The sequence below is a fragment of the Elgaria multicarinata genome, chromosome 8 (genome assembly GCF_023053635.1).
Source record: "Elgaria multicarinata webbii isolate HBS135686 ecotype San Diego chromosome 8, rElgMul1.1.pri, whole genome shotgun sequence".
Classification (NCBI taxonomy): Eukaryota; Metazoa; Chordata; class Lepidosauria; order Squamata; family Anguidae; genus Elgaria; species Elgaria multicarinata.
The window spans coordinates 92,384,742-92,411,095 of NC_086178.1; the positions used below are offsets into that span (position 1 = coordinate 92,384,742).

Genomic DNA, 26,354 nt, shown 5'->3' on the forward strand with positions numbered 1-26,354 from the left:
ATCACTAAAGACTCAGTGGAAAAGTCTTCATTGTCTGTCTAAAGCATAATAAAGAGGAAGATAGTCTGACTTCCTTTGGGAGGTAATTCCATAATCAGGGTGCTGCTACAGAAAGGGCCCTGTCTCAAGTACCTACCAACTTAACTGCTCTAGGTGGTGGGACATATAACACAGCCTCTGATGACAATTGCAAATAGAGGGTCAGTTCATATGGTAGGAGGTGGTTTTTCAGATATCCTGACCCCAAACGAGTTAGGATTTTATAGGTTAGAACCAGCACTTTGAATTGAGCTTGAAAACAAACTGGAAGCCAGTGAAGCTGATCCAAGATCAATCCTCCATAGTCTGTGAAATGCACATCAGATCACAGTCTGGTCACCATGTTTTTCACTAGATGTAGTTTCCAAACACTCTTCAAGAGTAGCCCCACATAGAGTAAGTTACAGTAATCTAAGAAGTGATTAAGACATGGATCTCTGTGGCCATATGCTGTGATTAATGTGCATTGAGGAATAACTTACCTTTTGAATGTCCCATGAATTTCTGTATGCTGGGGTATTAGAACTGTAAGTAATTTAACAGGGGGTCAATGCCCACTCATGACAATCTTTTGAAAGAATAGAATAATAAATGGAGGGTGCAATCCTATGCCCCCTAGAGAGAGTCTGGAGGGGGGGCATAGGATAATTGGGATTCCTTATCAGAGGTTGGAGACAGGAATCAGCACTCCTTGCACACTCCACCTCACAGCTGGTGTGGAGAGAACTGTGCCAGCTGGCCGCCTCTCTGAGGTTGCAAAACTATCTCGAAAAAGGGAGTAAATGGGGCATGCTGGAGGGGACTGGGGAAGCTGGGATATGACCAGCCTCCTTCTCTACCACTCTGACACATCCCAGCTAGGTGGGTAAAAAAGCTCGTGGACCCAAAATACAGAGTGGGACAAGTGGAGGCAAAGATCACCTCCACCGCTCCTCCCACTCTGCAAGAGAGGCCCATAAGCCCCTGAGTTTGGAGACCTATGGGCATCGCCATAGGAGTGTGCCTTAAAAAGTTGATTAAAATAGTTGAAATAATAATAAGTTTTTTAAAAAAAATTAATAATCTTTTGATGGAAGTTTTTACAGGCCAAGTACAGTAGAGCTCTCATTCATAATTGCAGCTTGTAAGCGCAATCATAATGACTAGATAGTCTCCCTTCATTGAAAATTTACTTTGAGAAGAAGAAGAAGAAGAAGAAGAAGAAGAAGAAGAAGAAGAAGAAGAAGAAGAAGAAGAAGAAGAAGAGGAGGGAATTGTCTTGGAAATAAGGATGTGAAGAAGAGCTGCAGTCAGTGTATAGATCTGCTTCCTAGCAGGGGCATAAATAGGTATTTGCACTTGTGAAGCTGTGATGCTGAATAGGGCGAATGACGCAGGCATTCACAATGGGCATACATATGAAATGGCAGGATTACTCATCTGAAAAGGCTTCTTGGGGGAAATGAGAATCAGTTTTGGAATCTTGCTGAAATAATTCATTTACTTTGCTGTGAAGCATCCCTCCCTCTCCCCAGTCACCATGCCAAAACATAAGAAACTATATCATTATACTGAATACTAATGAGTCTCTTCTTCACAGAAGGCACAATATCATTTTATCTACAGCATTTTTGTGGGTACTACATAGTACTTTACAATGTTTAACATACTGAAAACCTATTTAGGGCGAATAGGTTGACTCATTGCTTGACCGTTTTTCTCATATTCCCTGTTTCACTTCTGTCTTGAAGTTTGTGCGTTGTCTATTCACACACCTTTAAGCTGATTTTATTTGAATGACGCTTACTCCTCCTGCGGTAGCTTTGTAGATGATTGCAGACTCTAGCAGAGGTGACCTGTCCTGTTCAATATGTCTTGTGAAAGGGATTAATGTGCAAGTGGAACAAAAGAAAATGCTTCTCAACCAACCAATCAAAAAATGGACCAAAGGGATGCTGCTGATGATATTGATGATGATAATTAAAATATACTGTGTTCTCACATTTTTAAAAGGTAGTTTCTGTGTTCCTTTGTTTGATTAGAATTAGGGCTGTAACATTTAGTCAGTTAAGAGAACAGTCTTAAGGATTATTCTATCATTCTAGTTAAACAACTAACCTTTTGTCTATCCTATGGCCCTGCTGGCAGGAGCCAGGCAGGGAGGGAGGAGGAGGGAGGCAATTTCCTTTAAAAATAAAGGGCAGTATCCGTCATTGCCAATTCTGTTCCATGAGTGGCAGCCACCACTTGCACAATGCGGATTTAGTGCTTCCTCTAAGAAATGGAAAGGAGCAGAAGCATTTACTTTTTCTTATTAAGCAACAGTAGTAACAATTCACTGCCTTCCAAAGCTAAGTAAAATAATAAACCAGCCCACATTCCTTTCCCCCATCAACTTCTAACTGCTCTCAGAACCCCACTCATCACTTCCAACTCAGTAAAGAAGTTCTACCACCAGTGTAGCTACTCCCAGCAATAATCTAGTGAACTTTAATAAAAACAACAGTTCCTCATTTCTCCACACCGTGTTCTAACAGTCATTTTAGAACAAACTTTGCATCTTTCCTTCATAGGAATGTACGGATTTGGTAAATTCCGTTCCACCTGTGCATTGTCAGGTATTCCGTTTTCTGTATTTTCGGGTGACTTTCATTCCATAGTCTGCTCACTGACAGAATCTGATATTTTCCAATTTCCCGAATTTGCGCAAATTTGCACTTGTGAAAATGCACAAATCCACCCCCCATGTGCATTTTCAGGCTTTAGCCTATGGGGGAAACACACCTTTTCAGCCAGTGGTGGGTTTTTTCTTCTTCTTTTATTTTATATATTTTTCTACCACTACATTTGAACCAAATTGTGGAAAGTCAAAAAAATGGACTATGTCTGCAGAATCCATGCAACTCTGGAAAAATCGGTCTGCTGCATAATCCTTGGGTCAGATTCATAAAAATCTGGGTCATTTGATTCCATTGTGGATTTCTGCAGCATCCCTAGTGATGTTGTATATCACAACACTTTACCATCACATTGTTTTATTTTACCATCACATCACTTTAACAAGTGAAATAGAAGATGCAAAGTATGTGGGATGGGACAGTAAAACCATCACAGATATGGATTTAGCCAAATGTAAGAGAAGACAACAACACAGCTTGGATAGTGAGACGGTGGAGAGAGGAAGGGCCCCTTCCTTGGAGCCAAGAGTGAAGTGACGGCTGCCCAATTAATATTGAACTTTATGAATATTTCTCACAGCCATTTGCACAGAGTAGTGCTTTTTCAAAGTATACTTATTTCTTTCAATGGACACTTATGGGAGTCAGGGGAGAACAATCCAACAGGTGAGGGTGGGGGAAGGAAGAGAAATTTAAGACAAGATTTAGGGGGACAGAACTGACAGAAGTTATCATGGTATTTCAGCCTTCATGGAGAAGTTGACACAGTTCATTTGTTTAAGGGCAGACAGAGAATTATTCTATTCACCAGGGAAGGCAACTCAATAAATTTATGGAGAGACAATCTATTCTAGACCAAGACAGGGTGTTGCTGTCGTTTTTAGCCACAACTTTAGGGAAGGAAAAACATATATTCTTTTTTTAAAATTCTTTTCCCCTTAAAGACTGTTCTGTTACTCCCTAAATTCGATGAGGTGTGTTGACACTAATTAAGCAAAATCCAAGCTATTATTTTTTAAAAATAAAAGGATTTAAAGAAGGCAACTCAAGCAGAGAGTTGGCCAATAACTGAGCACAATGACAAGGGTTCGGGTATGGTCTCTATATGGCGTCTTTAGTCTCTCTCTAACATTTCAGTAAATACAGCTCAAAAAATAATAATAATCACATTTCTGTTCCCAATAGAGCTTTTAAGGAACATGTGAATATGTTGAAAAGCCTGCTGTTTTGTTTCTGCTCCTGCCAGTGATAATGATATCTAACATTTATATAGCTCACTTGAAGTCTTTGACGCATTTCACATACATTAACCTGGTTCACACATAATGATAACCCTTCTGTTAAATAATTCATGGGTTGTCATGCATGAGTGGGAGAGAGCAAGTGAACTGCCTCCTGCACACCCAGGACTTTTGCTTTTCTCCACAGCCAATGATTGGCTCCTTCATAGGTTGTGGAGCATGATGTCTGAACCAGACTGCTGGGTTGTTTACGGGCTAAACAACCTAGCAGTTAACTCAGGGTTTGTTGTTGGGTTAATTGCTGGGTTGTTTAGCCCCTAAACCACCCAGCGGTCCAGGTTCCAACTACGAAGGAGTTGATTGTGGGTGCAGGCAGTGCACCCACACTCTCTCCTCATCACCAACAGTCCATGGGTTGTTTAAGCCATGGGCTGTTGTCATGTGCAAATCAGGTCATTGTGTGAAATGACTAGGCAGATCTGGGTTCACATCCTTGCTCATCATGAAGTTTATTAAGCTGCTTGGACAAATAAGGAAGACAACTTGTCCTCTCGATCCCTGTCCTTCTTGGCTGGTCGCCCAGGGAGGAGATGCAGTTAGACTACAACTACAACATGTTGTTAATGCATCTCTCAGGGAGGGGAGTTTTCCACCATGTTTAAAAGAAGCAGTGGTACGGCCGCTTCTAAAAAAAGCCCTCCCTGGACCTTAATAATTACAGACCAGTATCAAATCTTCCACTTTTAGGCAAGGTGATTGAGAGGGCAGTTGCTTTCCAACTCCAAGTAGTCTTGGATGATACAGATTTTCTAGACCCATTTCAAACTGGCATTAGGGTGGGATACGGAGTTGAGACAGCTATGGTCGCCTTAGTGGACAATCTCTGCATGAGTATTGACAGGGGGAGTGTGTCCCTGCTGGTACTTTTGGACCTTTCAGCGGCTTTCGATACCATCGACCATGGTATCCTTCTGGAACGCCTGGGGGGTTTGGGAATTGGGGGCACTGTGCTCCAGTGGTTCCGGTCCTACCTCTCAGGTAGGTTCCAGATGGTGATGCTTGGGGATAGTTGCTCCTCAAAAAAGGAGCTGTTGTATGGCGTACCACAAGGTGTCATCCTATCCCCAATGCTGTTTAACATCTACATGAAACCGCTGGGAGAGATCATCCGGAGGCATGGGGCGGGGTGCTATCAGTATGCTGATGACACCCAAATATATTTCTCTATGCCTTCAATAACAGCGTCAGCTAAGGATAATGTGTCTCCTCTGAATGAATGCTTGGAGGCAGTAATGGGCTGGATGAGGAAAAACAAACTGAAGCTGAATCCGGACAAAACAGAGGTGCTTGCTGTCAAGGGCTCTGACCTAGGTTTGGAGGTGTGTCAGCCAGTTCTGGATGGGGCTACACTCCCCCTGAAAGACTGTGTTCGCAGTTTGGGGGTGCTCCTGGATACGTCGCTCCGAATGACAGCCCAGATGGATGCGACGGCCAGGAGTGCCTACTATCAGCTTCGGCTGATACCCCAGTTGCGCCCCTTCTTAGAGTCAGAAGACCTAAAGACAGTAGTGCACGCGTTGGTAACCTCAAGGCTTGACTTCTGCAATGCGCTCTACATAGGGCTACCATTGTATCTAGTTCGGAAACTTCAACTAGTTCAAAATATGGCAGCCAGGTTGGTCACCAGTACATCTAGGGGTGAGCATATTACCCCAACATTAAAATCACTCCACTGGCTGCCAATTGGTTTCCGGGCAAAGTACAAAGTGTTGGTCATTACCTTTAAAGCCCTAAATGGTTTGGGTCCAGGTTACTTGCGGGATCGCCTTCTCCCATATAGTCCGCCCCGCACACTCAGGTCCTCTGGGGTGAACTTACTTCAGTCAGCTAAAACTAGGCTGACATCAGTTTCCCAGAGGACCTTTTCTTCTGTCGCCCCCAGATTGTGGAATGGCCTGCTGGAGGAGATTCGTAAAATTAACTCTGTGTGTGATTTTAAGGCAGCTTTAAAGACTAGCCTTTTCCTGCAGGCCTATCCAGATCCATGTTAAATCATGAATTTTTAAGATGTATTGATTTCTGTTCTAATGTTGTTCCCCACCTCGATCCAAAGGGAGAGGCGGGTAAGAAATAAATAAATATATTATTATTATTATTATTATTATTATTATTATTATTATTATTATTATTATTATTATTATTTGGAGAGCCAGTGTAGTGGCTAAAGTGTTAGCTGGGAGTCGAGAGATCCGAGTTCTAGTCACCACATGGTCATGGAAACCCAGTGGCTGACTTTAAGCCAGTCACAGACTCTCAGTCCAACCTCCCTTACAGGGTTGTTGTTGTGAAGATAAAATGAAGAGTAGGATGACGATGAGGATAAATTTTAATTAATAAATGACCACATCAGCATCACATCAGCCTATAATGATTTTAAAATCACATTGGTATCTCTCCCTTTCTCTAAGACAGTGATGATCAACCTGTGCTCCTCCAGATGTTTTAGACAAAAATCCCATATTCTTGAGCATTAGACAATTTGGCTGGGGCTGATGGGAGTTGGAATCTGACAATTTCTACAAGATTGCTCTGTCCTGTTCTCAAGGCAGCATAAAGGGTGACATTTCACTTTATCCTGATGAAACCTCCATGAGGTAGATTAATCTAGGAAACAGCAGCTTTCTTCAGGGCACCTGGTGAGCTTCATCATAGCTTGGCAGGGATTTGAACTCTATTCACTACTCTGCAGTGGGTTGATTCCATATTCATTCTAAACTTTATAGACTTTCACCAGACTGGTATAATCCAGAATCCTGCATTATCTATCTGATCTGGCTGTAATCCTTCCTTAACTGAAATAAACTAGAAATCTGGTCCAAGATGCTCTGAAAGCAGACCTCTTGTGCAGAAAACCACAGCTTGAATGTAGTCTGCAACCTGCAGTCCAGTAGACATCAAGGCGACCCACACCTCTGAAAGAACGGAGGACTGAGGGAATCCCCCTTCACATACTTTTATCAATCCTCACATTGGGGGAGGGGAGATTCCTTTTGGCATCCAGGAATGCGCCTACGCTTACAGAATGCAAGCTGTGCTTATTAATATTAACACTAAGCTACATCAGATAAGAATCCATTTAATATGTTATCTGATAGGAGGATAGAGAAATAGGTATACATCCAGGGATAGAGATACACACACAAACACAAATTGTGCATTTATTAAGATGTATTAAAATTCACATAGGAACATGTAATATATAAATGCATTACATAGATCATGGCTGTAAAGGATAACGGACAGTTCTGTAGCATTCTTTCCCAAAAGTGCTGGCTGCCAATCGGAATGAATTAGATTTCACAGGGGTTTTTGCAATACATGGAATTCACCAGCAAATTACCCTTAAAGAGGGAAAATCAATCATTTGGAGCAGAGATAAGCTGAAGGCGAGTCAGCCTCGGATTGATCCCGTCTGTGCAAGCGTGTGTGGAATTCAGCAGATAGCCTGGGGAAAGCTGGAAGGAGGGAGGGAGTAACTGAATGCAAGAGGAAATTTCAATACAGGAAAGAAGAGACAAAGAAAATGGAAGTTATTTTCTTGAGCTCTAGACATATTTGATTTGTGTATACACACACACACACACACACACACACACACACATACACCTTGAAGCCATCAGCTTTTATTTTCAGTTGGCCCGTGTTTAATACTACACTCACATTTGCATGTGCATTGTCACCCAGGGCATGTCTAGACAAGGGGGTAGAGGGGTATGATCTCACAATTTTATGATCGCGAGATCATCCCCCCTCGTCTAAACCCGCCTGCAACATCCTGGGAGGAAGAGGATGTCGCGCCCGCCATTTTATTGTTTTGAATCGGAAAAGAGCTCAGGAGCGCTCCGGCACAAAATGTAAGTGTGGTTTTTTATTTTAAAAAACCCGCTCCCCATCCCCACCCCCATGGGTACAGCGCTCCTGAGGAGCTCTGTGCCCCATGCCCGGTTCCCAGCTCCTCGCGGTTACTCACGAGGCGCTGAGAAAAAACCACGACGGCCGGCCACACATCCCACGGTCTCAGGATCATCCCAAGACTGCGGGGAAAAGCAGGATGAAAGGGTAGGGCGATATCCCGGGGAAAGGGAGGAATCATCCCTCCCTGTTCCCGGGATGCCCTGTGCGTCATGTGGACGCACAGGGACGATCCCGGGGCAATCCCCGGGAGATCGCCCCGTCTAGATATGCTGCCACATCCATTCCCAACTAGTCCATGAAGTGTGACTTGAGCTGAGGGGGCATTGCCGTTTTTACTTCAGCACTGGGCACATGTTCACAGTCCTCCTCCCACACACGACACCTGTGTGCTTATAAATAGTTTCACTGCCTTTTACAATGAAATGTGAAAAATGGCTGTGGGGTATGTGTTATATGGGGGCAAAAATGTTTGTGCCATCCCATACTTTGGCACAACACTGATGCTGAGTCCGAGTCACATATGGAGAGCCAAGCCGATTACATGCATGGTAACAACAACACAACACAACAATTTTTGCTTCGATTAAGATACCAGATTTTGTTGCATTTGAATCTTTGATATTCAGATTGCAAAACATTATGTAGTCCTTTGACAGAGAAAACTACCATAATACGTGCTATCCCAGCGTGCAATTGAAGTGAAGAATCAGGTATACTGGATAGCAATTTGAGCCACAGGATTATTTCAGTTACATTATGTAAAAACAGAATATTGTTCCCAAGAACTGTGTCGTCATCAAATTCATGCATGTCAGTTTTGTAAAAGAAAAAGTAGTGGCCAAACTTGTAATTTTGCATTCAATGGAAGTGGAATACAACTGGCAATCTGCAGCCCTACCTGAACAGGTTCTCATGGTCATCCAGAGACATTTCACATGCTGATAGTGTGTAATGCATTGCCACGGGAAGAGATAGCAGAATTTTATCTATAATTCATAGCAGAAGCCCTTATATTAACAAGTCTTTCATTCTGCCGCAAGTCACTTGTATACATTTGTGACAGAGGCTGAGTACTTGCTCTCTGGAAAAAAAACATCCCCTCTCTTTCTCATGAACAACAAGGACCTTCCTTAAGCTAATCACAGCTTCTTTGTTATTGAACAAATGGTGGGAAAATCACTAGTCAATCATCTCAAAGTCTAAAATGCTTCTTCTGTAATGAAGTGCACTAAAATGGTCTTCTAATCTGTCCTTTGTTAGCTTATGATTCCCCCTCCTGTACCTTTTTTAACAAAAAAGAAAAAGAAAAAAGGAGCAGTAGAAGAAAAAGGTGGATTCTTTTATTTTTCCAACTCTGTATGTGGTCACTTTATGTGCTTGATTGGGCTTCAATTAAATGAAGCAGAGAATAGAATGGTAAAGCACAGGAAGTCTGTACACTTGGATTTTCTGACAGCAGTTTAGGAGGGGGAACTGTCTGAGGGTGCCTAAACCCTTATAACCTAACCTTAATTACTGGTGTGTATCTGACGATTTGTTTGCACAGGGTCAATGTCAATGTAGTGAACATCTGACCAGCATTGTCTGCATACCCACTCTGTGCATAATGTCCCATTAGGCTGTAGAAACACTGTGTACAGTTAGTCCCGAGATGGGTACGGCTCCCCATAAACAGAAAGTAGTCATCGCAAGACTCAACAGAGCCTTCTTCCTATCACTCCCCATCACATGCACAGCATGCTGGGCCATTGCCTCGATTAAGAGGCCTGTGTCCAACTCCCATATCCTTCACTCTTTCTCCCCTGTGGAAGAATTTACTTGAGCTTGGAATTCAATACAATCTATTTTCATGCAGGACATGCTGGAAAGGAGAGAGCAATATAGCAACATAAGAGGTACTCAGGGGCATATGTGCATCAAGGAGAGGAGTTGGGAGCCCTATTCCAGAGCTTCTACTGAAATATTTAGCAAAATACTTTTAGCAAGTAGAATCATAGAATAGTAGAGTTGGAAGGGGCCTATAAGGCCATCAATTCCAACCCCCTGCTCAATGCAGTAGGCATGGGGGCAGGGCTTCTGTTTGCAACTGAATTGGCATGAAATGTATCCATGTTAATTTTATGACTTGCAGGCTAATCATTCATTAATGTGACCAGATAAGGCCAGGTTTACAGGAGAGTTGAGCTTATAGATAAGCCACTCGGGTGGATACTTACAAATTGCCAAAACAGAGGTAAATGCATCACCAAAAAACAGGATGAAACAGGATACCAATTTGCATATAGATGCCAATTTAGAAATAATTATTATAATTTAAATAGAAATACGGTGCATCTCACCATAGCATGGAAGGCAGGGACCAGGTGAGATATGTGCCTTGCTCAGTCTGTTGTCCAGGTACCTGTCTCTTCCTTCTGATGGTTCTTTATCTTTACACTGAATTGGACTAGACAGGCCTTCAAATAGAGGACTGACCTCTGTAAAAGAGGACACATAACCACTGGATCAGAGATCAGTTCCTGGTTTTGAAGAGTATTATTCCTTCCTGAGCCGGTATGCCAGACTCATTCATTATTGTAGGGTTGCCTGTGAAGTCTGGTCAGGGCTGGGCAAAGCTGGTAGTAGGCCCGGGCCTGATGGGAAATGTAGGCCCCATTTCAAACTGACATCTCCCTTGGTAAACAAAAAACAAGGTGCACGTTACAATGACTGCTTCACTTGGCTTCAACACAGCCAGTCTCATTTATATTTCTCTCCATTTGTCAGTTTATATTTTGCGTTTATATTTCTCTCCCATTCATGTGCTTTTGTCTTATCTCTGGTGGAGATGGGGGTGGTGAAGACCCCTTGGCTTTTTGGCTGTCTCAAAATGGAGTCAGTACTGCTTGCTCACAGGAGAGCTACTTTGTAACAAATCTTTACCAAAGGGTCCCCCTTTGCCTTTACCAGGGGGACTCGGAGTAGGCCTCATCAAAATTGTAGGCTCATGCCAACTGGACCCACTGGACCCCCCTCTGCCCAGCCCTGAATCTGGTTCGTTGTTGTATGGTTGCTCCAGAGGATTGGGTTGCTGGCCTTGGTTTCATTTTACTCATAAGGAAAAGCACTGAAGCATTGGTGCTTTTCACAGAGGGAAAGTGCAGTTGAATGGCAGAGGCATTGCAATCTAATTGAAGTATGAGACTGAGAACAGCATGCAAATTGTGAGCCTTCTAGCCTTAGTTTAGAAGTCAGAGGTATGGAAGAAGCTGAAGTCATATGGAATTGATATCCATTATGCCCAGGTATTTTTTTTAGTACTAGTAACAGAACTAATCAATTTGCAAACCCTTTAGTAGAGTTGTCTTAAATGTCTGATTTCCACTCCTGAAGAAGAAAGTGCATAACCACTGTTGCCGATGAATATCCTGGACAGATGGCAACTGAACAAGTGTTATAGTTGACTTCTCAAAAAGGTGGCAGTTTAATTGCACACGTTGTTTCACAATTAAGCCAATAACGCATGTGCTGCACAGCAATTATTCAGATCTCCATTAATTGATACCGCTGTCTTTGCTTTTGAGTGTGGAGCATGATGTGAAGTTGTTGATGTTAATATACCTGCAATGCACGGCAATTATTTGGATTTGGTTTGTGAAAACTGCAGAGTAGATAAATGTCCCAATGAAACAATGCCAGCATGAGGAAATGTGGAAATCTCAATCAAGAAAAAGAAAATTTAAATGGGTGTGGGTGTGTGTAACCCTCTCCCTTTATACTTTTGCAGATTTTATATTGAAACAGTCTGCTAATTTCCTCCTTTTGCCTGCCCCAAATAATATCCCAGGTAGAAGCAGGCTGAGGTGGGGAAGATTGGTTTCCATTTAAAACAATATGGAAAATCTTCCAGGATCTCCCCACCTTTTCCTGTAGGCCAGTGTGTGTCAGGAGGAGATAGTCTTGATCCAGCCTACGCCAGTCCCTTCTGGTGGGCAGCTGATAACAATTTGAATATTCAGATTTGCTCTCAGCCATCTGCAGGGGGTTCAAAGGCTTCAGTAAACTAGGAGCAAAGAAAGCAGCATGGGGCAGAAGCAACAACAACAAAAAAATGATGAAATAAATAACAGAGAAAAATATACAACTTCTCCCGACGGGCAGATGAATTCTCGGTTTTGCAGACTTCACATGGGGAAGCTGAGGCACTGAAGTAGTTAGTAATTAGGGATCGCGAATATCAACAGGCTGATCTGTTTTCCCAGCTGGAACAGAATTAAATAACCCAGCTCTTTTCCACACATGCTGGGGGCTTCTTTTGATGTTCAGCGTTATCATGCCTCCCCCAACAAAATCACTCCTCCTGGGGTCTAAGGAAATCCACAGCAGCTTACCATGATGAAAGGCATCTACTTCCTCCGCACCGATGGAACATGATTCCAGATATCCGTTCCAGTTAAACCTGTTGAAGGATGGTGAAGATGTTTCTGTGGCTTTCTGCCGCTTCTTTCTGGAGTACAGCTTGTGACAGTGAAGAATTCCAGACATTCATGACTTCAAGACTGGCCTTCGTGCAAAAGTTGCATATGGGCAGGGCTGTGAAAAAGCTTATATCACACATACAGAAAAAGCAAAGTTAAAGCCCTGATTAGTTTGCAAGGTACAAGAAGGACACAGACAAGCTGGAGCGTGTTCAGAGGAGGGCAACCAGGATGATCAGGGCTCTGGAAACAAAGCCCTGTGAAGAGAGACTGAAACAACTGGGCATGTTTAGCCTGGAGAAGAGAAGATTGAGGGGGGACATGATAGCACTCTTCAAATACTTAAAAGGTTGTCACACAGAGGAGGGCCAGGATCTCTTCTCGATCCTCCCAGAGTGCAGGACATGGAATAACGGGCTCAAGTTACAGGAAGCCAGATTCCAGCTGGACATCAGGAAAAACTTCCTGACTGTTAGAACAGTACAACAATGGAACCAGTTACCTAGGGGGGTTGTGGGTTCTCCCACACTAGAGGCCTTCAAGAGGCAGCTGGACAACCATCTGTCAGGTATGCTTTAGGGTGTATTCCTGCCTTGAGCAAGGGGTTGGACTCGATGGCCTTATAGGCCCCTTCCAACTCTGCTATTCTATGATTCTATGATTCTAATACTGTATAGCCCTTGGTGCCACCATTGCAACTTTCCAGAAGAGGGTGCTTCTGGCCTACTCTGGCCAAATAATACAGCTGTCCAGAAGGAAACATTGCAACTTGCTTACACAGCAGTTGTCAGATGACATAAGTGGCCAGTTAATTTGTGAATGGAGTGGGGGAGCACAAACCACACCAGATGCAAAAGTGGCCTGCAGATTATTTTTAAAAATGCAAACTACATACTTGGTTTTGAATTTTTATTTGCATTCTTGTGTGTAAAGCAGAGCCCTAGTATAACAATTCTGATTAAAAGTGGTCACTGTGGATTTTTATAAGTAAGAGTAAAGACAGAAAAAAACTGAGTCATACGTTCAGAGTGGCCATATGTTTTTCAGCTCACATGTAGAAGTAGCCATTTGTTATCTGTAGTTTTAAATTGGCCCCATGGACTCTCCAAACTGGCACAAGAGAACTTCCACTTTCAAGGCGATGGGCTTTGGTCTCTCTTTCACAATCAGAATGCCTGCCCAGTGTCCATGTGATCTGATTTTTCTGCATAGGAAGAAAATTGATAGTAATTGGAGAAATTAAGATTTGTCCCACTTTATGTAAGCCAAATAGCCATTCCCCCCCCCCCCCAACATTTCTCTGTTCAGTGGCAGGGTCTGTGAATGTGGATTGTTTCAGATATCACTTGCTTGTGATGTGTGTTGTCAAATATAAATTATTTTCGAGTAGCCAATCACTCTTCCACTTATCTTAATGACTCATCTAAGATGATAGATCCAACATTTCTCTAAGACATTTGTGTTTACCCCCAAACTTCATAACCCTTCCTGACTGTGTTTGGTAATCCCATTATGAACTATCGTTCTCATCAGTCATAATTGATTGGAGGCCAGCAGTCGGATTCTGGTTTATTGGCTTCCAAGTTGATAAGCAACCACAAAATGGCATCCAGCAGAAACTAGTCTCCATAGGTACCATGAGAGCACTGAAGGTGTTGGAAGTAATACCCTAAAAGGTTTCAATGAGGTCGCCTGTTTTCCAACTTTTTTGCTAGCTCAGCATTGTTACCAACAATATAGTTGCTTTCACCTACTTTTCCCTCTTAGTGCCTCCCAGTTCCAGTGCCACATATTAGAGAGGAATGGAAACTCCTGGAGAAAAGGTGTTTCACATTGCAACACCATACATCTTGCAATGGTCATATATCGTCATGCTATCTACACGTTAGGAAATTTATCTCCATTTTTCATGGGGAAAAGAAACAATGCTCCAATATTCAGTGCAATCCATGACTTCAAAATGAAGGCTGTTTCAACACTGTACACCAAACTAACCTCAGACAATGACCTGGTTCACAACATTAATCCAAGGTTTATTTAACTTATGGGTCAGTATTCAACAGTGTCATTATGTAAACTGAAATGGCACTAGCGGATCTCTGCTGAATCTTTCCATTGTACAAGGGTTTGTGCAATTCACTTGGAGGCTGGTTTGAGCAAGTATAATGTGCACTGGTTTCACAATAGATTGCTAAGCAAAATGCACAACCACTTGCACAACCATGCTTGAGCAAATTTAACTTTAGTTGGATTCTCTTCTTCCCCATAGTTTGGAACCTAGTTTCCACCAGCATGACTTCTACGCAGGGTTTGTCTGGCAGACAAACCAACCATGGTTTGTTTTCTCAATCCCTGGGTTGTTCATTTCCCACCTCCTTTGCCTGCTACTTCCCTGTATCCCAAATTACTTTTGTGGTACTGTAATATTGACATGTAGAGCAGGTGGGTTTTTGACCTCTCTTGCATGCTGCCTCTTCAGTTTGGTGAAACAACCCATGAACAACCTATAGTTCTAGGTTCACACATAATAACTTATGATTTAAACCCAAAGTTCACAACTCAACAACAAACCTGGTACGGGTTCTCTTTTTGGGTTGTTTGTGATTGAGGTTTCTGTCTTAACACCTGCAGATCAAGGTCCCAGAGGCCATGGTGACATTTGGGTATTACTTCACTGGTGTCCGTTCCCAACCAGACTCAGCATCAGGATATCTGAGAGAGAGACTGAGGCCATGGCTGGACCAGGCCTATATCCCAGGATCATCCCTGTGCATCCAATGACACACAGGGGATCCCAGGAGCAGGCAGGGACGACCCCTCCATTTTGCCTGGGATAATCCTTAGGTCTAGCTAAGGAGAGAGAGAGAGAGAGAGAGAGAGAGAGAGTCTATCATATTTTTGCTTGATATCAACCTTTTAACTCAAGGAACCCACCTTCAGCAGTGTTTTCCTTGGAGACTCTGGTCTTCAGGCAGAGTCAAGAAAGCATCAACTAGCAGGCATTGACAGCAATCAGATTAGTGTTCTAGATATTCCAGGAATATATCAGGGGACTAATAATTCTCATCTAGTTGGGCATTAGGTCTTCACGATCTCTCCTTCAGGCATTTTGCATAATAGAAATGAAATTATCTCAGAAAACTGTCCTATCATATAAATCTCTCTAATTCAGAGGAAGAAGATTGGCACAACCTGAATGTTAAGAGAACCTTCAGTCTATATATTCAAGATTTAGGGTTCTAAAACTTCCGAATCTTTGTTCATACCTTTAGGCAATATTCTTTGGGTTGCAAAGTTTCTACTTCTACAGTGGCTAGAATGATAATTGCATTCATCTGGTTTATCAGGTCTGGGGTCATTCCCCACTAGACGTCATTACAGTTCATTCCTTGAGAGGTTATGTTTCTTCCACACTTTATAGGGTTTGCCCTTTGATGGAGTCAGTCTTTAGGACAGTGACTTGGAAATCAATCCACACATCTACTAGATGCGATTGCATGTATTACATTTGACTCCTCTGATGCAGTCTTTGGTTGGCATCTCCTCCAGAAGGTTGTTCCTAGCAAATAAGAGAATATAATCTCACACTTGAGCAATATTTCTATATTCCAGAACTATAGACTACCTCATCCCAGAACCACTAAAGAAAGGGAAAAATTAATTTACTTTAAAAATCCATTCTTGGGGCTCTGTGCTGAGAAATTTTCCTCATTTGTATTTAAAAAAAACAAAGTCAAAGGATAGCCTAACACAGAGAAGCTCAGATCTAGGCCAGATCTACACCAAGCAGGATATAACACTTTGAAAACGTTTTGAAAACTGTATATGTAGTGTGTCCTGGGCCTAAACAGTTGTCACTACTGTTATAAACCATTATAAAGCAGCAGTGTAGATCCTGCCCCAGTGTCTTCTAGTTTATTGTTTTAGATGTCTGGACTTTTCAGTGTTGGGCCTGGTTTGAGTCTTGGGGGGCATCTTTCTGCTTCTTTTTCTTTACTGTAGCTATTTCATTGTCACATATACAACTTGAGGAACAATCTGTCTACAATAATCTACTTCTCAATATATTGAATGCAATACTTTGGGGGTTTGCCTTCCTTAAGTTGTAAGGTCCTTGGAACCAGAAGCTGGTCATCTTCATCTGTCCATGAGATATCACCCTTGACTCTGATACTGTATGAATATCATTATTATTTTAGCTCTCTTCTGCTGCATTCTAGGATATTTATTATTGGATCTGGTTGGGAGGAGGAGGGAGGCAGAAATGGAGAGGGGGATTCTCTAGCCATGTCACCCGCTTCTCAGCTGTCACGCTCAGCCAGCTTTTGCTATTAGTGCCCCTTCGTGCATTTAATTGGTCCCTCCTTCCAACAAGACTGACTCCGTTTGGGGGAAAATTGGAAATTCAGCTCCAGCAGTTTTTTCAACTTTATTGTAATGTACTCTGCTGGGCTAGACTCTGGGAAGAAGCATAATGTTGGGCATAGAGATTGTGAAATGTCAGTATTTTGGAACAAAACCTTTTGGGGGGGGTGTTTTCAACTGTCCCTTCACCACTGAAGCTGTGATGCCGCTGCTGTTCCCCCTTCCCCTAAGAGAGTAACTGCTACTTCCACTTAATATGTATTTTGTGCCAACAAGGTACTAGCTGCTCTTTAGCACAAAAAGGGGGATAGTTCATAATTGCTTAGAATTGCTATTTCCAGAGGATTTAAGTAATAGCTGATGCTGCTGGTATTTCTATCCTCAAATTACATAGGTAGTACTTAATGTCTTTAAAGAGACCATGAAAGATGCTCAAGCCTTCCTGGATGCCCTGTTTCTGTTGCCTAAGTGTATGGGGTGGGATGTGGTTACTTAGTGATGAAGGGAAAGGAACTTTACACATGCTAAGAGAAGCTTTTGACATTATGATTGTATTGTATTCAGCCACAGTGAATTAGCTGTGCCCTGCCCCCTTAAGGGGGCATAATTGAGGGGCCACCACTGAAAAGGCCCTCTCCCTTGTTCTCGGAAAAAAATGAGTATATCCCGAAGCCTCAATTCTGCCCACTCCTGCATTACACTAATCTAGTCTAGATGTAAAAGTAGTACTGGGCCAAGTTTCCCACTCCATTTTGATGGGAGCATTCTCATCCTGCGAAAATCGAAAGAGAACTTCTGTTGCTTCCATGGTGTGCAGGCAAATTCCTATGACATTTTTGGGGTGGGGTTGACTTACTTTACAGACAAGGTGGTTGAGGGCATGGGTTGTTTCAGGGTTTTCTTTACACTATATACGTTTGCAGCCTCTATCAAGAGCCTCTCTCTCCCCACAGCCTTCTGACCATGGTAATCTGGCAGCTGGAAGGAAGTCAGAAGGCTGTGGAGATAGAGAGGCTCAGCGGCAAATGAGCATGGCTGGTGAGGCTTCTTTTAAAGTAGAAAAAGTAAAGAAAAACTTAGAGGGGATAAAACCGACCTTAAACCCTCATGTCTATAAAGTAAGGTGATCCAATCACCACAATCTGATATTCTCAGAAAGTTCTCCTGCCCCATTCCTATCTTCAAGACATCTCCTGCCCCACCGCATGGCGAATGGCTGAATTCATCACTCATTGAAATCTTGGCACAGCCTTAGTTAAACTAAGGCCTAGGGCATGGCTAGACAGGGCGATATCCCGGGGATCGCCCTGGGATCATCTCTGTGCGTTCACGTGATACACAGGGGATCCCGGGGGCAGGGAGGGATGATCCCTCCCTTTCCCCAGGATAACAGGCACCACTTTTATCCTGACTTTTCCCGTGGTCTCGGGATGAGCCTGAGACCACAGAAGGTGTGGGCCACCATCCTGGTTCCATCCCGGCTCCTCGTGAGTAACCACGAGGAGCCGGGAACCAGACACTGGACACGGAGCTCCTCAGGAGCTCCATGCCCATCGGGGGTGGGGTGAAGGGAGCAAGAGGGGTGTTTTTTTTTAAAAAAAAACAACTTTTCACTGGAGCGCTGACCTCCTCCCCCCAAAAATCAAAATGTCAGGTGCAACATCCTCTTCCTCCCGAGATGTTGCACACTGCATGTAGATTGAGGGGGAGGATCTCGCGATCACCATATCACAATATCCTCCCCCTCCAGTCCCTAGGTCTAGACATGCCCCATATCTACGTCAGGCAGGATATTGCACTATGAAAGTGGCACGAAAGCGGTATATAAAAGGCAGGACCCACACCAAGCAGGATATAGCGGTATGAAAGCAGTATGTGTCAAAGCCCCCCGACAGTTGTCAGTGCACTTCAATACCGCTATAAAGCAGTCATGTGGCTCCTGCCTTTTATATACCACTTTTATACCACTTTCATAGTGTAATATCCTGCTTGGTGTAGATTAGGCCCAAGGCTTGTGTGTCCATGCCACATCCACCTTTTCTAGGAATGCCACACTATTAAGCTGAGCAAAATATATTTGTAAAATATGTGTGGTATGTAACGTGACTGGCAAGATCTAAAATATGGCAGCTTTGTTCTGACCAGTTGGTGTAAATGCTAAAAATATATATCACAGAACCAATGTTTGGTGGCAGAGGAAGGCTGGTGAGTGGGTGTGGAAGCAGCAACAGAAGTGCTTTGGAAAGACTTGTCAACAGTTGAAGATTCATTTCTGTTATTAATGTTATAGTAGATTTGTTGCTCCTGGCTTCAGCTCCCTGTTCTCATAACAATATGTTGGTATGCAAATAATATAACCTTAGACCAGCCTTACCCACCTGGATGCATGGAGGGCACTAGGCTTTATACCTGTAACACACTTTATATACTGTAAATCTCTAATAACAAATCAACTTTATAGAAATCAAATATAGAATGATAATGTGTTTATTTAGCATGTGTGCATTCATACACTTTCAAAGAGTAATGTCATTGTTAATTTCTCCAGTAAAGTACTTTGCTTCTGTATTATCCACTACTCACTGAGTTGGCAGACAAATTGGATAGTACAGAAGTGAAGTATTTTACTGTTGAAGTGTCTGTTGGTACAAATTACTACCATTTGGGAAAGCAGATGCAAGCAAACCTCGGTTTTCCACTTCCCATGTTTGTAGATTTCTTTCACAGCATTCCTCTTTTGTGTATTCCATCTCTTCTCTGTTCCTGACTTCATTATGCCATTTCGCCTTTAGTGTGTTCACTTTTCGTCTGCTGAGTTAGCTACACCTATTACTGCATGGGTGGGGAACATGAGCTGTTGGGGGGGATGATCCTCCATCTGGCTCTGCACAGTCTTGATGATGTCAGGTCGCATGACCCTGCCTCCTGCCATCAAGGGCCATGGCCACTCCCCCCTGAGGTCATTGGGTTCCTGGCTGAAACGCAGATTGAGGATAACAGGGGGTTCTCCTTGCTTAGTGTGCTGCTTGTCCTCCCAGTTGGGAGGGAAAGTGGCATGCTAAGTACTTTCCCCAGCCTGTGTCCTCCACAATGGGGGAAGGTCTGGGACAGGCAAAGCCATCCTGATGGACACATGGGTAGAGGAGCATTCCCATTAGGGAAGGTGTGGGTCAAGCAAAACACTTAGCACACTGCTCCCCCCTCCAACTGGGAGAGCAAATGGACCGCTAAGTAAGGGGAATCCCCTTGTTATCTCAGAACAGTAACCAGAGATGACAGGGGGGATTCCGGGAAGGGAGAATGATATGCAGCAGAATTCTTATTTATTTATTTATTTATTTATTTATTTATTTATTTATTTATTACATTTTTATACCGCCCAATAGCCGAAGCTCTCTGTCCTTGCTGTTATCTCTGATCACAGATTGTTGATTAACAGCAGGGATTTCTCTCTTTGCCTCCTCCCAAAGCCCCTGGTAGCCCCCAGAGGGTGGGTCCTGGGGAAAGGGAAGGGCCTACGGAGGGTGTCCAAGCTTCCCCTGGCTGGATGAGGAACCTCCATGGCCTGTATTACGCCTGTAAACTAGAGGTCCCCATCCCTGTGTTCATGTGTTTATTATGGGGTGGTTCACTTCTGCACACGATCAGTCAATTCTGGTTCATTCAGCTTTAATGTGTCTGTCTTTGTTGTTTCTTCAGGGGCTCAACAGTGTTTTTGAAATTTACCTGGTGGGAAACAACTCCAACCATTTTATCATCTCCCCAACTTCAATTCAAGGAAAGGCAGATGTCCGGATTAGAGTCGCAGTTCCACTGGATTTTGAGACAATCTCTCGCTATGAATTTTCTGTAAGAATTTTTGAAATGATTTATGGACAACTTGGGTAGATGGGACAGAGGAAGGACTGGAGTTGGTTGGGTGGCATCCATCTACATGATGGAAAAGTGGACCAGTATTATTATCCCATTTTACAGATGGAAGGGATGAGGTTGAAAGAACAGTAGCTGGCCAACCCACACTCGTGGCGATTATGCTACAGCCACTAATAATACCTGTTTAAAGTAAGATTTATCTATTAAATTGCCTATCCCCTAAATATTGCTCTATATGTGCTTCCTTCCTACAGGACCAATTTAGATAAATATCCCACTGTTCTTCTCTTTCATAGCAAATAAGTTTTCAACCCATTTTAAAGTTCTTTCCCTTTGTCCCTCTAAGATTTTCTTCTCCCAAACATCTGTTTAAGATGTGGTTGTCCCATTTCATTCCTCTGCAGGTGTGCTACTTTATATGAAGTAGTTAAAATGCAGTTTGTGTATCTCTATAAATTTTATGGTCCCTGTTCCATAGGACAAGCAGTGGCGGAATAAGGTCATGTGATCCTTGTGCCAGAATGGGCAGATGCTTAATGGAGCACAGCTGTATGAAGTTTGTGCATCCATGGGACCTTTTGCCAAAAGGTATCCTGGGATTGTTGCCATCAAACTTAAGTTACAACCCCTTCCTCACTTTTATGTTCATTATAGGGATGACTTGTACAAGCACTGCTGTTAAAAATAAAATAAAATCTCTCTCCATGTTCAGTTGGAGATGCGCTTTAGATGATATTTGCAGATTCCTGCATTAGTATAGTGAACTGTCTCTCTTATTGACAGATCAAAGTTAAAAAATAATATGGCTAAAACTAACAAGTCATGGATTGATTTTTAATGTTAACTAATTGCGTATGAGTTTTTTTGGTATTCTTTTGAAGGTTGTTTAGCTGTAAACTAAGTGATCTAATAGTAAAGGGAACAGTTATGCTTTCGAATAGCAGAAATACAAGGCAAACTTTAAATTACAAGCCCTGAAATTGAAGTCTATGAAGTCTCCAGTAGCTAGACCTTATGGAGGACCCATGCGAATGATGCATTAACGTGCAAGTGAGAGTAAAGAAGCATTGATCTGATCCTAAATTTCTTTCTGGAGCTTCTGCCTCTTCTTCTTGTGCTTCCAAATATCAGAAGACATTGTTGAGTTATGGCTTTAGAAGCTGATTAGTTATGGCACAGACTGGGTTTCTGGCACATAACCTTTTGTGTTAAGTCTCTGTCTGGGCCTTCCAGAGACTAGCAGAGATTGCAGCAGTTCTCAGCCAAGTCAGCAAAGACATGAATTAAGACAAAGATTCATGTAGGTTAAAATAAACCTTTTACTGGCAAATAAATATATAATTTAGTTATGGCAGTACAGATACAAATACTTACAAACGGTCAGTCAATACAGCTCACATCAAGTTGGGTAAGGGACATGGAAGTAGAGTGAACATGAAAACACATTTACTTTTATAGACAACCTGTACAATGATGCAACTCCTTGCAACCCTTAATTGAAGACAATCAGTTAGACAATTATTCAATTATGACACTTAATGTCCAAGTGTAGAGTTGACCTTTAAGTTTCTGCTGAGTCCTCTGTTTCTCCAGATCCTCAGCAATTAACAAAGCAATGGAAAACATAACCAGGATCCATTCCAGGATCCAACAGACATATGGACTCTAGAGATACAACAACCTTCAGTGGACAAAGTCTTACTTGAATCAGTCGTGTGGAATCAGCAATAGAGAAAGCATGCAAAATGTTTTCTGTTCTAGGGCTTAGCATTTTCCTTTATACAAGTGTTTCAGCAAGAGTCTCATAATGAAGGAGACATTCTCAGATCCAATCATGTATTTGGTCATGGTGTTCTTAACATGTACATATTGCTTGGGCATAACATCTTCTAAATTATTATTTTCATAACAACTAGTGGCTTGAAAGAGTACTCCCCTCATACTCAGTGGTAGGGCTGGCCCTGGAATTTACAGTCTCATAACTGGAGAGAATAAAAATCCAGCTGCAGCTTGGGTGCAGGAATTTTAGAAGGGGGAACTGTGGGTCTAGAAAACAATGAGACATTAGCCTGTCACTTCTGGGCGAATGACACAAAAACCTGGCATGAATTCCAGGATGGTGATGATGATGATGAGTGCAAGTTATTGGATAGCAGGAAAGTGGGTGGCATAGATGGATGCAGGGACAGAATATTAGTGTAACAAACTTGTCAAGAATCCAGGATAAAAACACTGACAGATATGGGGGGGGGGAGGCTTTTGGGAGGAGTAGCATTTGCTACTTCAGCCAGTACTGTCTGTTTACACAGTACTAAAATTTAGCCAAAAATGGAGGAAGAAAATGGAAAGAAATCTGCTGTGAGCCTTATCTTCCAAAATTTAGAGCCCCAGCTGCAGAAGCTTAAATAGAACACCCCTCCCTTTTTATGTTTTGAGGCTATTAAAGTTTTATGTCCTATAAAACTTTGGTTTAAATGCACCTATCAGGCAGTGGGGCTCTTTCCAGCTGCCTGCTTGAGCTTCGTCCCAGTGTCTGGGTGAGTTGTAAATTTGTGGAAAGTCAAAGCAGCTCTGTAAACATCATGCTGGCAGCCTCTGTTGCTGCTAGTCTTGACAGTGGGGCCTTTATATGCCAGCAAGGAAGGATAAATAAAATCCTGCCTTCATAGAGCACTACAAGGCGTAAATAGAAATTTAAATCTTTGGGTTAAATCCTGCCTAGGTATAGATGACAAGCCCTTACGCCACAGCCCTTAGGGCATTGATGCTTATGTCATAACCATGATACTGGTACCCACAATTATCCATTAATCACAAGAGGGTGTCTTGTTCAGGATTAAGAGCAGCACTGGAAATATATATACACATATACCGCTAATAGACTTATCCTGATTGCATATTCAGTTCATTTGATTCAAGAAACATAGAATGCTGAAAATCCTATGAACCCCAGCGGGAATGGGGTTCATGCTCTCAGGAGCATCATTTCCAGTTATGCAAAGGCCTGCAAGGGCTCTCCTCTAAGGGCTGTCTAAACACTCGGAAAGCCCCGAGTTAGATGTGCAATGGTCAGGGCCGGTGCCAGACTATTTTGCGCCCTAGGCAAGATGAGCTACTTGCACCACCACCACCCAAAAAAATTGCCAACCTTGATTCGGCTGTTCAAGAAGAGTTTCTGAACTATTATATTTTCTTTTTATTATGTTTTTTTTCTGAAAATAGCTAATTTGTATAAAACTGTGACCCTTAAAGGGAAGTACTGCGCCCCGCTGAAGTCTGCGCCCTAGGCGGCTGCCTAGTTGGCGTAACGGTAACACCTGCCCTGGTAGTGGTGCAATGTCAATTATATGATGCACCATCCTGGGGCTTTCTGCTGAAGCTGCCGGGCGAAAAAGTTGGGGACTTACCCCAACTTTTTTCTCCAGGTCAGGGTGAGGACACACAAGATGACATCAAGATTTTATTGATTGATTGATTGATTTCATTTCTATACCACCCAATAGCCGAAGCTCTCTGGGCAATTCACAAAAATTAAAACCATGAAGAGCATAATAAAACAACCAACAATTTAAAAACACAAATACAAAATACAATATAAAAAGCACAACCAGGATAAAACCACACAGCAAAAATTGATATAGGTTAAAATATGAGATTAAAACAGCAGAGTTTAAATTTAAGTGAAATTAGGTGTTAAAATACTGAGAAAATAAAAAGGTCTTCAGCTGGCGACGAAAGGAAAACAATGTAGGCGCTAATGCGAACCTCTCTGGGGAGCTCGTTCCACAGCCGGGGTGCCACAGCAGAGAAAACCCTTAAGATAGCCCCTAAGCCTCACTCCGGAGTCGCAGTGAAGGCGTGGCCAGGCAGATGGTGACCCCTGATTGTGGGCCGTCCACCCAGGCAGAGGACAGGGGATATGACCGGTGCTGGAAACCCCATGCTTTCCCTGTGGCATCAAGATTAGCCACGCCCCTCGCAGCAGCGAAAAGACAGCCCCTGGTGAGCCCTACCAGAATCCCCTACCCCTTTGAAAGGTATATTTGCTTGGAGATGGAGTGGGACACTGACAGGGAGGACCATCTGGCAGCAGTGGAAAATGACCCAGTTGGGAACTAGGCCAAAATTCAGAGGGAATATGGCTGGGCTCATAATAAGGGCATCGATTTCCAAACTGGGTGTGTTCATATTCCGAACATACCGTAGTTTCAAATTTGTCCTCATCACTAATTTATTCCTGTCAAGAAAATTAGAAATGTACTTTCAATCAAATTGAAAGGTGGGATGCATGGAACATTGTCCAGATCCTGTGGATTATAAACATGAACCCAGTGGTCCACCTAAGGACTGAAAAATAGGGGTGTGCACGGACCCCCCAATCCTCTTCGCGCCGCTCCGCTGGTCTCCCGCTCCGCTCCGCGGAGTGAGATCCGGCTTCGCCGCTGTCACTATATCGATGCCGGCACCGGCGCCAGAGAAACCACCCACCCACCCCGCTCCCTTACCTTCCTCCGTCGCGGGATTCAATTGAGGCCCCAGTTGAAGCCGGAAGAGGCCTCGGCCTTCACTTCCAGCTTCAACCGGGACCTCAATTGAAGCCGGCGACAGAGGAAGGTAAGCATCCCTCCTCCCTGCTCCCTTACCTGGCGCTGCCGCCGCTGCCGCATGGATGGTGGCGCCGGCAGCGCCAGATTAGTCCCCCTCCCCCCACTTACCTTCAGGCGAAGCTCCGGATTGAGGCGATCCTCTTCGCCTCGATCCGCTGGCCCTCCAATCCTCTTCACCTCCGCCTTAAGGGTAGGCGAAGCCCCCCGCTCCGCTCCTGCTTCTCCGGTTCGAGGAGAAGCGGAGCACATCCCTACTGAAAAACAGCACATGTGTCAGAAACGCAGTGAAGATTGTCAGAATTACAGTAATGTTTTCTTCTGGCTTCTACTGGTGGGATTTTTAAATGATGTTGTATCAGTCAGGTTTGGATTATTCTTCAGGTTGCAAGGTTGAGATATAACTTCCTTTTTGTTGCCTAGAATAGGGGATGTTAAAAATCCAGTGGCTTTTACCTAGAAAAGGGTACAATGACATGGAGAAGCTACCAACTTTTAACTGAGAAAACCCTCATCCATTATGTATGTTCAGTGGGTTGTTGGGTTCAAGGCGTGATGCATGGCCTGCCCGCCAAATGCTTGCTACTATCACAACAGCTCATCAAAAGAATTCTTGGAACATTAAGGGCTTCTCTTTAACAAACAAACACGTACACAAATTATGCTTCATACTCATCATTTGCCTCTTGTTTCCACTCAGCTGTTTGCAAATGAGAGCATGCCAGACCATGTTGGCTTCGCTCGGGTGAAGATTAACCTCATCAATGAGAATGACAACCGCCCAATTTTCAGCCAAGTCTTGTACAACATCAGCCTGTTTGAGAATGTCACTGTGGGAACTACAGTTCTGAGAGTTCTGGTAAGCACAAATTATATGTCTGCTTTAAAAAGTCCATTTCAGTGCACATTCTCCTTTGAAACCCTTACATTCACTCTCCAGAGTATATTACTCAATGATTGAGTAGGCCAGAATTGTGTTAGAAAACAATGTCATGTTTCATCAAAATGACCAATAAACTGCCACTGGTACTCATGGGCATCCCAAAGAAGAGAACATACATTCTGACTGATTTTGCCAAATCTGATTTACATAACTTTATGTGATGTTGATAAAGGGCAGTTGTGAGCTGACTAAATGGCCTG

The 26,354-nt window shown here is 43.1% G+C and overlaps 2 protein-coding genes across 2 annotated transcripts in view; one reads left to right on the forward strand and one right to left on the reverse strand.

The window, feature by feature from the left end:
- Nucleotides 1-26,354, forward strand: part of LOC134403180 (cadherin-23-like) — a gene marked incomplete at its 3' end in the record, with an annotated part of 380,609 nt that overhangs the window by 226,268 nt on the left and 127,987 nt on the right. Inside the window, exons 13-14 of the mRNA XM_063133286.1 lie at nucleotides 20,434-20,583; nucleotides 25,912-26,070. Coding sequence (XP_062989356.1) covers nucleotides 20,434-20,583; nucleotides 25,912-26,070 — 309 coding nt within the window. The remainder of the gene's footprint in view (nucleotides 1-20,433; nucleotides 20,584-25,911; nucleotides 26,071-26,354) is intronic.
- Nucleotides 14,308-26,354, reverse strand: part of LOC134403006 (prosaposin-like) — a 298,719-nt gene continuing 286,672 nt past the window's right edge. The window contains exon 16 of the mRNA XM_063133016.1: nucleotides 14,308-14,322. The gene's annotated coding sequence lies outside the window, so the exon portion shown is untranslated. The remainder of the gene's footprint in view (nucleotides 14,323-26,354) is intronic.